Source organism: Garra rufa, chromosome 2, assembly GCF_049309525.1.
Source record: "Garra rufa chromosome 2, GarRuf1.0, whole genome shotgun sequence".
Classification (NCBI taxonomy): Eukaryota; Metazoa; Chordata; class Actinopteri; order Cypriniformes; family Cyprinidae; genus Garra; species Garra rufa.
In genome coordinates, this window is record NC_133362.1 from 10,918,742 (window position 1) to 10,931,936 (window position 13,195).

At 36.3% G+C, this 13,195-nt stretch overlaps 1 protein-coding gene across 1 annotated transcript in view; it reads right to left on the bottom strand.

Annotated features, from left to right (window-relative positions):
* cpeb3 (cytoplasmic polyadenylation element binding protein 3) overlaps positions 1–11,702 on the bottom strand; it is a 36,978-nt gene extending 25,276 nt beyond the window's left edge. Inside the window, exons 1-2 of the mRNA XM_073834863.1 lie at positions 10,813–11,702; positions 5,075–5,180 (exon numbers count right to left, since the gene is read on the bottom strand). Of these exons, the coding sequence (XP_073690964.1) occupies positions 5,075–5,180; positions 10,813–11,511 (805 nt within the window). The 5' untranslated portion in view covers positions 11,512–11,702. The remainder of the gene's footprint in view (positions 1–5,074; positions 5,181–10,812) is intronic.
* Between the last annotated feature and the right edge of the window lie 1,493 nt (positions 11,703–13,195).

Genomic DNA, 13,195 nt, shown 5'->3' on the forward strand with positions numbered 1-13,195 from the left:
ATATATATATATATATATGCATATATACTTGGTTTTCTTTCTTTAAAGGAGAACTCCGGTGTGATATTGACCTAAAGTGTATTGAATCATGATACCGAGTGTAAACGTACCTTGCATATCTCATCTCGTCTTGTCCACTGCTGTCCGAAATCTGGGGTCAGTTAGCCGATGCTCACAACAGCTTGTCAATGAGATCAATGGGGCATCGAAGCAGTCATGTAAATAAATCACTGTTTTACGCCATTTACGAGGCACAAAGTAGCGCCACACTTCATAGGTAGACTTCCAAGGGCCCCAACATTTAAAACGCGACATTGAAAACTCATAAAAAGCACCGGTAGTTTATTTACGAGAAGATTTATACAGACAGTAACGGCAAGAAGTTTAGCGGCCGTCGCCATCTTGAATGAAGTCACGTTAAGTCGAGTGACGACGAGCAGGAAGGAACGTATCAGGTTTTCAACTTATCAGGTTGTAGTTTCCTTCGTGCTCGACATTCGACTTATCGTGACTACATTCAAGATGGCGGCGATAGCTAAACTCCTTGAAGTTACTGTCTGTATAAATCTTCTCGTAAATAAACTACCGGTGCTTTTTATGAGTTTTCAATGTGGCGTTTTAAATGTCGGGGCCCTTGGAAATCTACCGATGAAGTGTGGCGCTACTTTGTGCCTCGTAAATGGCGTAAAACAGTGATTTATTTACATGACTGCTTCGATGCCCCATTGATCTCATTGACAAGCTGATGTGAGCATCGGCTAACTGACCCCAGATGTCGGACAGCAGTGGACAAGACGAGATGAGATATGCAAGGTACGTTTACACTCGGTATCATGATTCAATACACTTTAGGTCAATATCACACCGGAGTTCTCTTTTAAAAAAATGAACTGACTGTATTTATTGCAACCCATCGACTGCCCTGTTTAAGACAAAATGATACAGTTACATCACTGAACAATTCTAACCTTCAGCATGAAGGCTGGTCTTTTATTGTCCATACACAGGATCTCAAACAGGAGTGACAGTTTGTAAAATGAGACATTTTGGCTTACGCTCTTTGTACATATTATCCTGGGCCTTCGATCCGGGACGAGTTGAACCGTTGAACCATGAGACACTTTCATCAATGTCAACGTTCAAAGTCACACCAGCCTAGGCTTGACAAACATCTTGCATCATGATCTTAGCCACCGTCTCAACTTTGGCCTACAGGGTCAAACTGAGCTCTGACTGAACCCAGCGGACCTCAACGTCCCAGATTACAGGTCACCCTGTCAAGCGTTTCCTAGTTCTATCTGTAATGAGAGGATTTGGTTTGTGCAGAGGTGAAGAAACAGTATCCTCAAATATATTCCTCTCATCAGCTAGCTCAGTATGATCCTTATGGCTGAGTTATTGAGCATAATGAAATCAGACTGTGGCTACTGCCAAGCAGTGACTGTCACCACAGTATCAGTCAAGCTCTGGAAGATTTTTCTAAACCTATGACGTGGAGGAAACAACCGATTTGGTTCAAACCTTTGGTCACAGTTACACAAGACAGATCATGTGAGACAGCCAAAAGAAATCTGTGTGCGTGTGCTTGCACAAAGGCATCTTTGTGATCGTGTGCGTGTTTGTGTCAACGCTTGGACCTCAGAAAACGAGTGAGACTGCGTTCAGATGCAGATTATGCTGTTCTGCATTTCAAAACACAACATTTCCTCCCAATTCAATCGGATTAATGTGGATTCAGAAGTGTGAACAGGCTCAAAACACCTCAGGAGACCCTTTGAACCAAAGACCTGAGGACGTCTGGAGCGAAACCAAGAAAAACCACCACTTCAGATTGAGAGCAAATTTAAATGGATATTTCAACTGAAAATTAAAAAGCTGCCACACATACATGTATGACTTTCCTTCTTCTGTGGAAAACAAATAGATATTTCAAGAAAATTCCCTTTATTGTCCATACAATGAAAGTCCATGGGGTTGATTTAAGTTTGGAACAACATTAACGATTATTCCATTCCTTTAAAGGAGTCAAAACACAATTTGTATATCTTAAAGGCTATTTCCTTTTTGTGCCAAAAATAACCATGATTTACTTATTCATGGTTATTTTCCTCCCTCTTTCTCCCATTTAGAAATAAACAGGTCTTTTTATTGGCACTGTGCCTTTAAGACTTTTTTTAAACACTCTCACATGTGAAATGAGGGTGTTTGGTTTAGTATCAACAGATAAAACTGGTAATGAAATTGTGACTTACTGTTAGTTTGTGTTCCCAGTACACTATTAAAAATAAAGGTGTTTTAAAAGGTTCTTCAAGCGATGCCATAGAGGAACCATTTTTGGTTCCACAAAGAACCATTCAGTCAAAGGTTCTTTAAAGAATCATTTCTTTCATACCTTTTAATAATCTGAAGAACCTTCTTTCACCACAAATAACCTTTTGTGAAACAGAAAGGTTCTTTAGATGTTTAAGGTTCTTTATGGAACCATTTAGACAAAAAGGGTTCTTCTATGGCATCGTAAAGCATGTTTTTTAACAGTGTACACCATTGATCGCAAAAGATAAAGAGATAAAAAAAAATACTTTTTCATGATATGACCCCTTTAAAGTCACCATGTCAACATATCACTTTTTTATGGAATATTGTAGTGTTTATTACAAATTATTTATTTATACATAATTGTTTTTAATTAATTCTAATATATATTATATAAACTAGCAGTCAAAAGTTTAAACAGTATAATTTTTAATAATTTATTTGATCCAGAGTACAGCAAAAACAGTAATATTGTAATTTTTACCATTTAAAAGTTTTCTATTTGAATACATTTTAAAATGTAATTTATTCCAGTGATTAAAGCTAAATTTTCAGCATCATTACACCAGTCTTCAGTCTCACATGATCCTTCAGAAATCATTCTAATCTATCATGCTGAGTAGCCTATTTTTTTTTTTCAGGATTTACTGATGAATAGAAAGATCAGAATTTATTTGAACTAAAATTTTTTTTAACATTTTACATTAAGCTTAGTATAATTTAATATTTTTTTTAAATTAACACTTTTATTTAGCAAGGATCCATTAAAATGACCAAAAGTTTAGAATGTTACAAAATATTTCTATTTCAGATGAATGTTGTTCTTCTGAACTTCTGAACTTCTATTCATCAAAAAAAAAAACATCTGCTTTCAACATAATAATAGTAAGTTTTTTGAGCAACAAATCAGAAAATTAGAATGATTTCTGAAAGAACACATGACTCAGCTTTGAAATCACAAAAAATCCATTAGATTTTAAAATGTATTTAAATAGAAAACTATTATAATAGATATTTTAAATAGTAAAAATATTTCAAAATTGTACTGTTTTTGTAGTACTTTGGATCAAACAAATGCAGGCTTGGTGAGCAGAAGAGACTTCTTTAAAACATTAAAAATAAATAATGAATAAATAAATTATACAATATAACATCTCTTTTCTTCTCTAACAAGATTGCAAACAAGTAATTGTCAAAAAATGGACAATCACAATAAGCCTAATGCTTTTTTGTGTATATTATCCTCGACAGTTTAGAAATGTGTATCAATTAGTCTTTATGGGCTTTTTTGTATTGTTTTGAATTTTGTCAAAACAACAACAAATAAATTCCCGCCTTACTTTTTGTTTTTTCATATAAGAAGCTGTTTCACTTGGAAGTACATCACAATAGAGAAAAGACGATAATCACAATTTCCATATCATAAATTAAACAAATTAAAATTAAAAATTAAAAATGAAAGAAAAACAACAGACTGATTTGGAGTGATGAACCTGTTCTTACAGGACTATTGATTTGCGAATGACCTCTTGTAACCTTTTCAACAACAACATAAATGTCAGAAGCCAAAGCTACAGTGACTCACCACATTTCCCAAACACAAACATAACCACTATTCGTGCGAATGTATGATGGGAACAGGTTTCTTTGGAAATTTAAGTGGAATTGTTTAGAAAGAAATATGGGTTTGATGCAGATATCTTGCCTGTCTGTGGTCTACTTTACTGACATCTGCCTGAGGTGAGCAGTTTGCCAGGTTGCCTGGTAGTCGGTCAGGATTTTCTGCTCTACCTTTCCAGGGGTGCAAACTCAAGTATTCACAATGTAACTACCAGATTCGTTCTCACAGACAAATTTGACCCAGAGCTACCCAAATCTATTCCCACAATGCACCACTTCACAGCTCTACTCCGACCCAGCTCTGGAAACACAGCTCCACACCTGAGACGGGGCCCCTGATGTGGCTCTCTATGCATCCAGCACATAAAAACAATTTCCCTCTCCTCCCGTTTTACACGCTTCCATTGTCTACAAGAGGAAAGCCATCTCTCATGATGTCCCATGAGACTCCAGCGTGATCTTAAAACATCATATGAGAGAATTTCCCACAACAGAGCAACTACTAAACTTTCCCTTCAGCAAATGATCTTTGCAGAATCACTAAATCAAGATTCTGGAAGAATAAATGCGAAAAACCTAAAATACAAATAAATGCATTTAACAAACATTTATGATTATATACAGGAGTTGCATTTTATTATATGTTCAGAAGTTTGGAGTAGGTAAGTATTAAAAGTAATGGAAATGAAAATAGTCAGTTTCAGTAATGAAAAAACATTATAATATTGTGAAATATGATTACAATTTAGAATAACTGTTTTCTATTTTAATGTATTTTAAAGCCAAATCTTCTAATATGCAGATATTTTGCTCAAGAAACATAAGCACTGCTTAGTATTTTTGGAAAATCATGATATATTTGACACTTTTGATGAATAGAAATAATAATAAAAAACATTTATTTTTGAATAATTGCACTCTTTTATTATCAGTTCATAATATTAAGTAGTAATTTTTTTTTTTTTTTTAAATATGAACCTCTGACAGAAAAAAAACAACAACAAAAAAACGTCTTTAACCAAAGCTAAATGCTTTCAATCATTTAGGGGCCATACAAAGAACATACAAGCATGGATGTATAAATAGTCCTAACCTGCAAAATGATTCCTCCATATAATATCAGCGATAGTCATTGGTGGGCCAGCAGCAGGGTGGTGTTTACCTTTGTCATGGTTTGTTCCAATCATGTCCATTAAGGAATTCTCCAAAGTTTGCAAGTTGAATGGGTCAAAGGGTCGGTTTCGCTCCTGAAAAACAGAAGGACTGGGTCAAAGGTCAGAAGTTTAAGACAAGCCAGTCCTCCACCATTTCACAGCCATTCAAATTAGCATCAGCCCTGAATTTAAGGCCCAGTTCAGATCTAACAAACACCCACAAACTGGACAAAGTGTTGAATGTCTTCTACATGTTTTCACTGTTTCGTAGCAAACTTATAAATGCATTCAAGTGTTGAACAACATTCTACACTTCTGTGGCTTATTTTGACCAAGAACCACCCACATAGACAAGAACAAACCATCTGGCTGATATGTAAAGTGAGCAACCACAGATTTTGATTTGTTTTTACATGTCATTTATGGGTGGGTAAATCTGAAATCAACTATACAGCAAACAAAAAAAATAAAAAATAAAACAGGCTGGTGTAAAACAATTAAAATCCAGTCTATGACAGTGTTGTTATTGTCAACTAAAACTATTAAAAAGAGTTTTTACTCAATGAAATAAAGCTAAAATGTTATTAAATCCAAATTAATTAAATTCCGTCATTAATTAGTCACCTTTATGGCGTTCCAAACCTGCAAGACCTTTGTTCATCTTCAGGACACAAATTAAGATATTTTTGATGAAATTCTAGAGCTTTTTTTTGAGAAAAATTGAAATAAAACAAAGTCATATAGAAATATAAATAAATAAATAAATAAATAAAACTTGTACTACATTCACAATGAAAACTGGAAATATAAATATAAAACGCAAGTCAAAATACTAATAAATACTATAATATATCCAAATTTCTATCTCTTGAAAGGTGAAAAATACAGATTATTTAACATACAGTCCTGCCCAAAAGTTTTGAGAATTACATAAATATTGTAAATTTGAAAAGTTGCTGCTTAAGTTTTTATAATAGCAATTTGCAAGAGTGATCAGATGAATTGCATAGTCCTTCTTTGCCATGAAAATTAACTTAATCCTGAAAAAAACTTTCCACTGCATTTCATTGCTGTCATTAAAGGACCTGCTGAGATCATTTCAGGAATCGTCTTGTTAACTCAGGTGAGAATGTTGACGAGCACAAGGCTGGAGATCATTATGTCAGGCTGATTGGGTTAGAATGGCAGACTTGACATGTTAAAAGGAGGGTGATGCTTGAAATCATTGTTCTTCCATTGTTAACCTTCAAAGAAACGCGTGCAGCCATCATTGCGTTGCATAAAAATGGCTTCACAGGCAAGGATATTGTGGCTACTAAGATTGCACCTAAATCAACAATTTATAGGATCATCAAGAACTTCAAGGAAAGAGGTTCAATTCTTGTTATAAAGGCTTCAGGGCGTCCAAGAAAGTCCAGCAAGAAAGTCCAGGATCGTCTCCTAAAGAGGATTCAGCTGCGGGATCGGAGTGCCACCAGTGCAGAGCTTGCTCAGGAATGGCAGCAGGCAGGTGTGAGCGCATCTGCACGCAAAGACTTTTGGAAGATGGCCTGGTGTCAAGAAGGGCAGCAAAGAAGCCACTTCTCTCCAAAAAAAAAAAAAAACATCAGGGACAGATTGATCTTCTGCAAAAAGTATGGCGAATGGACTGCTGAGGACTGGGGGAAAGTCATATTCTCCGATGAAGCCTCTTTCCGATTGTTTGGGGCATCTGGAAAAAGGCTTGTCCGGAGAAGAAAAGGTGAGCGCTACCATCAGTCCTGTGTCATGCCAACAGTAAAGCATCCAGAGACCATTCATGTGTGGGGTTGCTTCTCATCCAAGGGAGTGGGCTCACTCACAATTTTGCCCAAAAACACAGCCATGAATAAAGAATGGTACCAAAACACCCTCCAACAGCAACTTCCTCCAACAATCCAACAACAGTTTGGTGAAGAACAATGCATTTTCCAGCACGATGGAGCACCGTGCCATAAGGCAAAAGTGATAACTAAGTGGCTCGGGGACCAAAACGTTGAAATTTTGGGTCCATGGCCTGGAAACTCCCCAGATCTTAATCCCATTGAGAACTTGGTCAATCCTCAAGAGGCGGGTGGACAAACAAAAACCCACTAATTCTGACAAACTCCAAGAAGTGATTATGAAAGAATGGGTTGCTATCGGTCAGGATTTGGCCCAGAAGTTGATTGAGAGCATGCCCAGTCGAATTGCAGAGGTCCTGAAAAGGAGGGCCAACACTGCAAATACTGACTCTTTGCATAAATGTCATGTAATTGTCGATAAAAGCCTTTGCAACATATGAAGTGCTTGTAATTATATTTCAGTACATCACAGAAACAACTGAAACAAAGATCTAAAAGCAGTTTAGCAGCTTTTAAAACTTTGCGAAAACTAATATTTGTGTCATTCTCAAAACTTTTGGCCACGACTTTACAAAACCCTTATACATTGAAACTAAGTGACTCCAACAAAACTAAAGTGAAAACTGAAATAATTCTTCCTCAAAAGTGCTCAAGGCACTGTTTCTAGTTTTTAAGATGTATTGTTTCTTATTTACTGTATATGGTCTCTTATTGTTAATTTTCTATTTTATTGTCTTTGTTTTTGTGTTGTCTTTAATTATATTGTTTCAATGCTTTTCTACCCCATCTTTTTTGAGAGAAATGGACAAAATAAGAATTTTACTGTGCTAAAGTACACTGAAAAAGCCTTGCTTGTTTGGTAAATTTGTTTTATGAAACACCCCCCACTGTAACAAAATCACAAGTTACTAAATCTAACAACTAAAACAATTATAAAACTGTGTAAATACAGCTGGAAACCAGGGGAAAAAACATATGAATTATTCATGCCCCAGTGCATGATGGGAACTAGTATCAGAAAAGCTGAGTAAATTTTATTTAATTTTATAACGTTTATATTTTCACTTTAACTTCTACACGCTTAAGTTAAGTTCCAATATAGAATTTACTTTATGTTAATTTAACTTTAATTTTAAATTAATGCCTGAACTAACTTTTTCATATAGAAATTACATTTGTTTTCTGTAGTATTTATTACACTGATAAAATGATTCTGTGGTGTAGTAATGACAATAAAGATCTTGAATCTTTATCAAAGCAACTTTGATTTTTAGACAGAACTGTCGAGTTTGGTCAACTCTCGCCATTTTTTGGCCAGCCTGAACAGACTGTGAGTTTGTAGGAAGTGTTTATATTTACAATATATGAAAACACATTGAAAATAATCAGTCAGGGAAACAACATTATCTCTTTTTTTATCAGAAGCATTATGAATTTCAAACTCGTGCTTTGCCCCATGACTTCTGATCATCATCATCATCTCTACCTCACTGTTTTTTCCTGTCCTCTCACAGTCAAGCACTAATCAGGTGAGATGACTGCATGCAATTAAACAAGTTAAAGACAATGAGCAAGAGAATAAAGGAAAAGTGACATGGTGAGCTGGTGAAAGTGTGCGAATGAATACTGGAGTGGGCAGAGGCCAAGCGAGGGAAGCACATTGTTTGCACATCGAGCCCATTGTCACGCAACTGGCTGAGCATTCAAAAAGCGATATTTCCCCTCTCAGGTTCCAGATAAAAATCTGCCCACTTTGTGAAAATCAGGAGCAATCAAAACGCTGAGCTCTTCACTTCAGTCACTATCAGACACGAGCCACACATATTTCAGCATTAAACAACTACACACACACATGCCACATCTTGCATTGTGGCAGCCTGCATGCATACCATATATATTTTACCTACTAAACTAGAAACTAGTGACCCTGGACCACAAAACCAGTCATAAGGGTCAATTTTTGGAAATTGAGATTTATACATCATCTAAAAGCTAAATAAATAAGCTTTCCATTGATAAATGGTTTGTTAGGATAGGACAATATTTGAAAATCTGGAATCTGAGGGTGCAAAAAAAAAAACTAAATATTGAGAAAATCGCTAAAGTTGTCCAAATTAAGATCTTAGCAATGCATATTACTAATCAAAGTTACTTTTTAATATATTTACAATAGGAAATTTACAAAATATCTTAATGGAACATGATCTTTACTTAATATCCTAATGGCATAAAAGAAAAGTCAATAATTTTGACCCATACAATGTATTTTTGGCTATTGCTGCAAATATACCTGTGCTACTTAAGACTGATTTTGTGGTCCAGGGTCACATATGTTCCTAAAACTGTGGTCTCTCAAATACTTTAAATTTGTTTTACTGGTTTTATTTTTTAGTTTGCTCTATTTACTCCAATGGAGGCATGAAAAGCCCTTGATTTGTTTTTAATGAGGGTATTGTAAGCATTGCAGACGTTCATGTTATGAAGACAAAACTGATAACTTACAATATCAGGAAACTGACATCATTGTGGGCAAAAGTGCTTGACATCAGACTTAAAATAACACTTTTCATGTGAAAAACACTAGTGACCAGCTACACTCTTAAAAATAAAGGTGCCATATAAGAACCTTTTTTGTCTAAATGGCTCCATAAACATCTGAAGAACCTTTCTGTTTCACAAAAGTTTCTTTGTGGCAAAAAAAGGTTTTTCAAATTATAAAAAAAAAGTAAGAAAGAGATTGTTCTTTAAAGAGCCTTTGACTGAATGGTTCTTTGTGGAACTAAAAATGGTTCTTCTATGGCATCGCTTGAAGAGCCTTTTAAAGAACCTTCATTTTTAAGAGTGTAATATGTGTGTTTCAATATCCAAGGTTGAGTGGAATAGTGATATTGGCAATTATTAGATATTATTACTTCTTTAATTGCTTTTCATGCTCAGTGTTTCTGTTACAAATTTCAATTTAGTTGAATTTATTCACTTAGTTTTAATTCACTTAAGTTCATTAACATTATCAAAGTGAAATTTAAACAAACTCTGTTTATCAATGTGCATGATTCATCATATTAAAAAAAAACATTAATGAGAATAATAATTCCTGACAATTATGGAGAAAAACATCAGGTATCATGAACAGAAAAATCTGATAATGCTTTAACAATCTTAAGAATTAAGAAATGTGCTTGGCTGATACAAAATATCAACGTTTTCTATCTGAGAATATCACTGTGTCAACAGTGTGCAATAATGTTTCGTTCATGACAGTAAGAGTAGGCCCCGCCCCCTCATTCATCAAGCACCAATCAGAATCGAGTGGTGTTCCCTTTAAACGCCCCCAAACGAGCTGCAGGAGAGCCTCTGATGGGAATTTGAACCCTTCCACCTTACAATGACATTTATAGAAACAGCTGGAAAATAATTCAAAACAACTCTTCCTTACAGGCAAAGAATATCAGAATAACAGCCGTTTCTGTGAATTATAAGTAGCCTATATAGCAAATTTTGAGACTCATCTGTAGAAATTTGGTCTCACAGATCCTTCAATACATAAAAAATAAATAAAATGACATACATGTAAAAACATGCAAAACATTGCAGTGTTTTATGTCTATAAATTATTTCGATGTATTATAAAGTAATAAAGTGTATAAATGACTTTTTATGATAAATTACGTCTACTTATAATACATTATGTATAAATACAGATGTCATTTTGATGCTTTATTTGTCATGTTATTTATCATTATATTTACACATTTCTATATAGATTATATTTAAAAAATAAAAACATTAGTAAGCAGTTTTATTCTTAGTTCTACATAGTAGTTATAAACATATGGGTTATGTTTTATACTAAATAATCTCACCTGAAATGGCAGCATGTTGTTGCTATTGTCGGTTCTGAAGGGTTCCGGAGGCTCTGAGATCATCCAGGGTTTCTGCAGGGCTCCGGGTCTCTGGTATTTCGGAGGCGCGATGACATTGCTCGGGAAGGGCTTCTTCGTCGGGGAGATGGGGTTGAGCGGAGACGGGACGCCCAGCCCGAGCCCGAGCGCTCTCCGCGGGTCTCTGCCGCTCCAGGGGTTCGCCGCGGAGCTCCACACCGCGTTCTGATGGTTATTCCAGGCGGACGAAGAAGCGGACGACGCGGACACTTTATTGATGAGCGTCTGGTGGCTGTAGGGGTTTCTCTGGTTGACGCTCAGCGGAGACCTTCTCATCTGCGGGGAAAAATTACTTCCGAACACCGGGTTGACGTGATGGGGAAAGTTTTGAAAAAGCATCGTCCCGTTTACCGACGGAATCCCTTGGAAAAAGCCTTCGTCTACGGTGTTGGTGGACCAAGTGTTGCCGAACGACGGCGAGAGGGAGGAATCCTGAGGGAAACCCAAACCCGGTAACACCGGAGACTCCATGGCGACCCGCTCGGAGTGACCGACGTGGTTCTGCTCGTCCAGGATCGGAGGCTCGGAGGGGGTCGGGGTGGATGGAGGCTCTGTATTTGACGGCTCTTGGTGCTGGTGAGGCTGAGCTTTGCTTTTGTCCATCAGTAAATCATCCTGCATGTTTTGAGCTGAAACACAGATGATCAGTTATTATTGATCGCACCGATCGGGCTGGGAGTTTTATTATTAATGAGCCCCTGATCAGCCATGTAGCTACCAGGATCTATCTGTCCTCCGCTTTTGTCCCCCTCGCAACACGAATAAAGGAGAGAAAAGCTCGGAGGTCACCGATATTCACCAATTTTCGCCACGTCTCGTTTTTCTCTCACCGGAACTCCAGACAGAAATGAGAAACTGATTCTTGTTCCTGTTTTTTCTCACAAGCCCCGCCCCTCAATTTGCATACGTCAATAAATACAGCTGCGTCCTTCAGCAAGGTTAAAAGAGACACGCTCCAAGTGTTTTAATCGCATAAATACACGAGAAAAACATCTTTGAAGAGTTTGCTTTTAAGTCATTTGGTCGTAAGACTTAACGACGTTGACTTTTAACGTATGACAGCTACTTAAAAACAAACGTGCAAAATGTTTCTCTGCAGTTTTACATTTCACAACACTACTGCTGCTAGTTGGAACCACTGATCTATATAATAAGTTCTCTATTATAGATCAGTGGTTGGAACGAATTTTTTTGCATTACAGAATGCAAGTTGATAATTTATCCCTATGCAATATAATATGCATTAACTTTTGTGCATAGCTATTGTGTCAAACAGTACATGTTCATTCTTACAAATGTATCTGTTTATTCTAATGTATGTAGTGCAAATCATTGTGCATATATTTCCGTGTACGTTTACATCTAGTAAAGAGTACAGTGTTAAGCATATACGTTTGCAAACTATATGTTCAGACGTTTTGACTTGGATGGTGTACAACAGACCATGGCACAGCTCAGCAACTAGGTTATATTTGCTGCAGGATCTTGGGTTACACCCAGCAATGCTGCACAAAACATCTACGCAACTGAAATCCCAACAGCTTTTTATTATTATTATTTTACTTAATAGCTTTTAGTCCGGCTTTTAGTTACTTAATGTGACATATTCAAGACCATTTTGCACCCTTTTAGGAATTATGTCACATGTATTGTTTATCAATTTTGTAAGGGGTTAGCCATTCTGTATGCAAAGCAGATCGACCGAAAAGATATTTAACTTAACCATATGAAAAAAGTACATCAATTTCTACATACCTCTTGAGGGGTTTCTACGATGCCAAATAAATTCCCATGAAAAACAGGCCGAGAATGCGACAGTTTCAGCGAGCCTGATGGGTTTATGAACTCAACCTTTAATCAAATTTTAATCAGAATAGACGACCGTAACAAGATGAAGAGCGTTTCTGCCAAATATTCCCTCCGTTAATCCTCGTTTTGCTGCATTAGTGCTGCATATTCAAGGTCATTATAGAAATCATCACTTCATAGCACGCGTTGACCATCTAAAAGACAGTAAATAATATTGCTTTACAGCGGCACAACACATGCATGTATATTATAATGCATTTCTAAAATGCACCGGGTTATTGGTAAGGGAAAGAAATCAAACCCAGCACTTTAATCCGCCGCACACAACTCAGAGTAGCTATTATTAAACACACAGAACATGCATTTCATGGGTTGATTTTTTTCTCTCTTGCTTTCTTTTTTCCTGTTGTACATGAATGAGACTTTACCTTATCGTTCACCTTTTGGTATTCTGTAAATAAGGCTATTTCTGTTTGTCTCGCCTGGGTTTTGATAT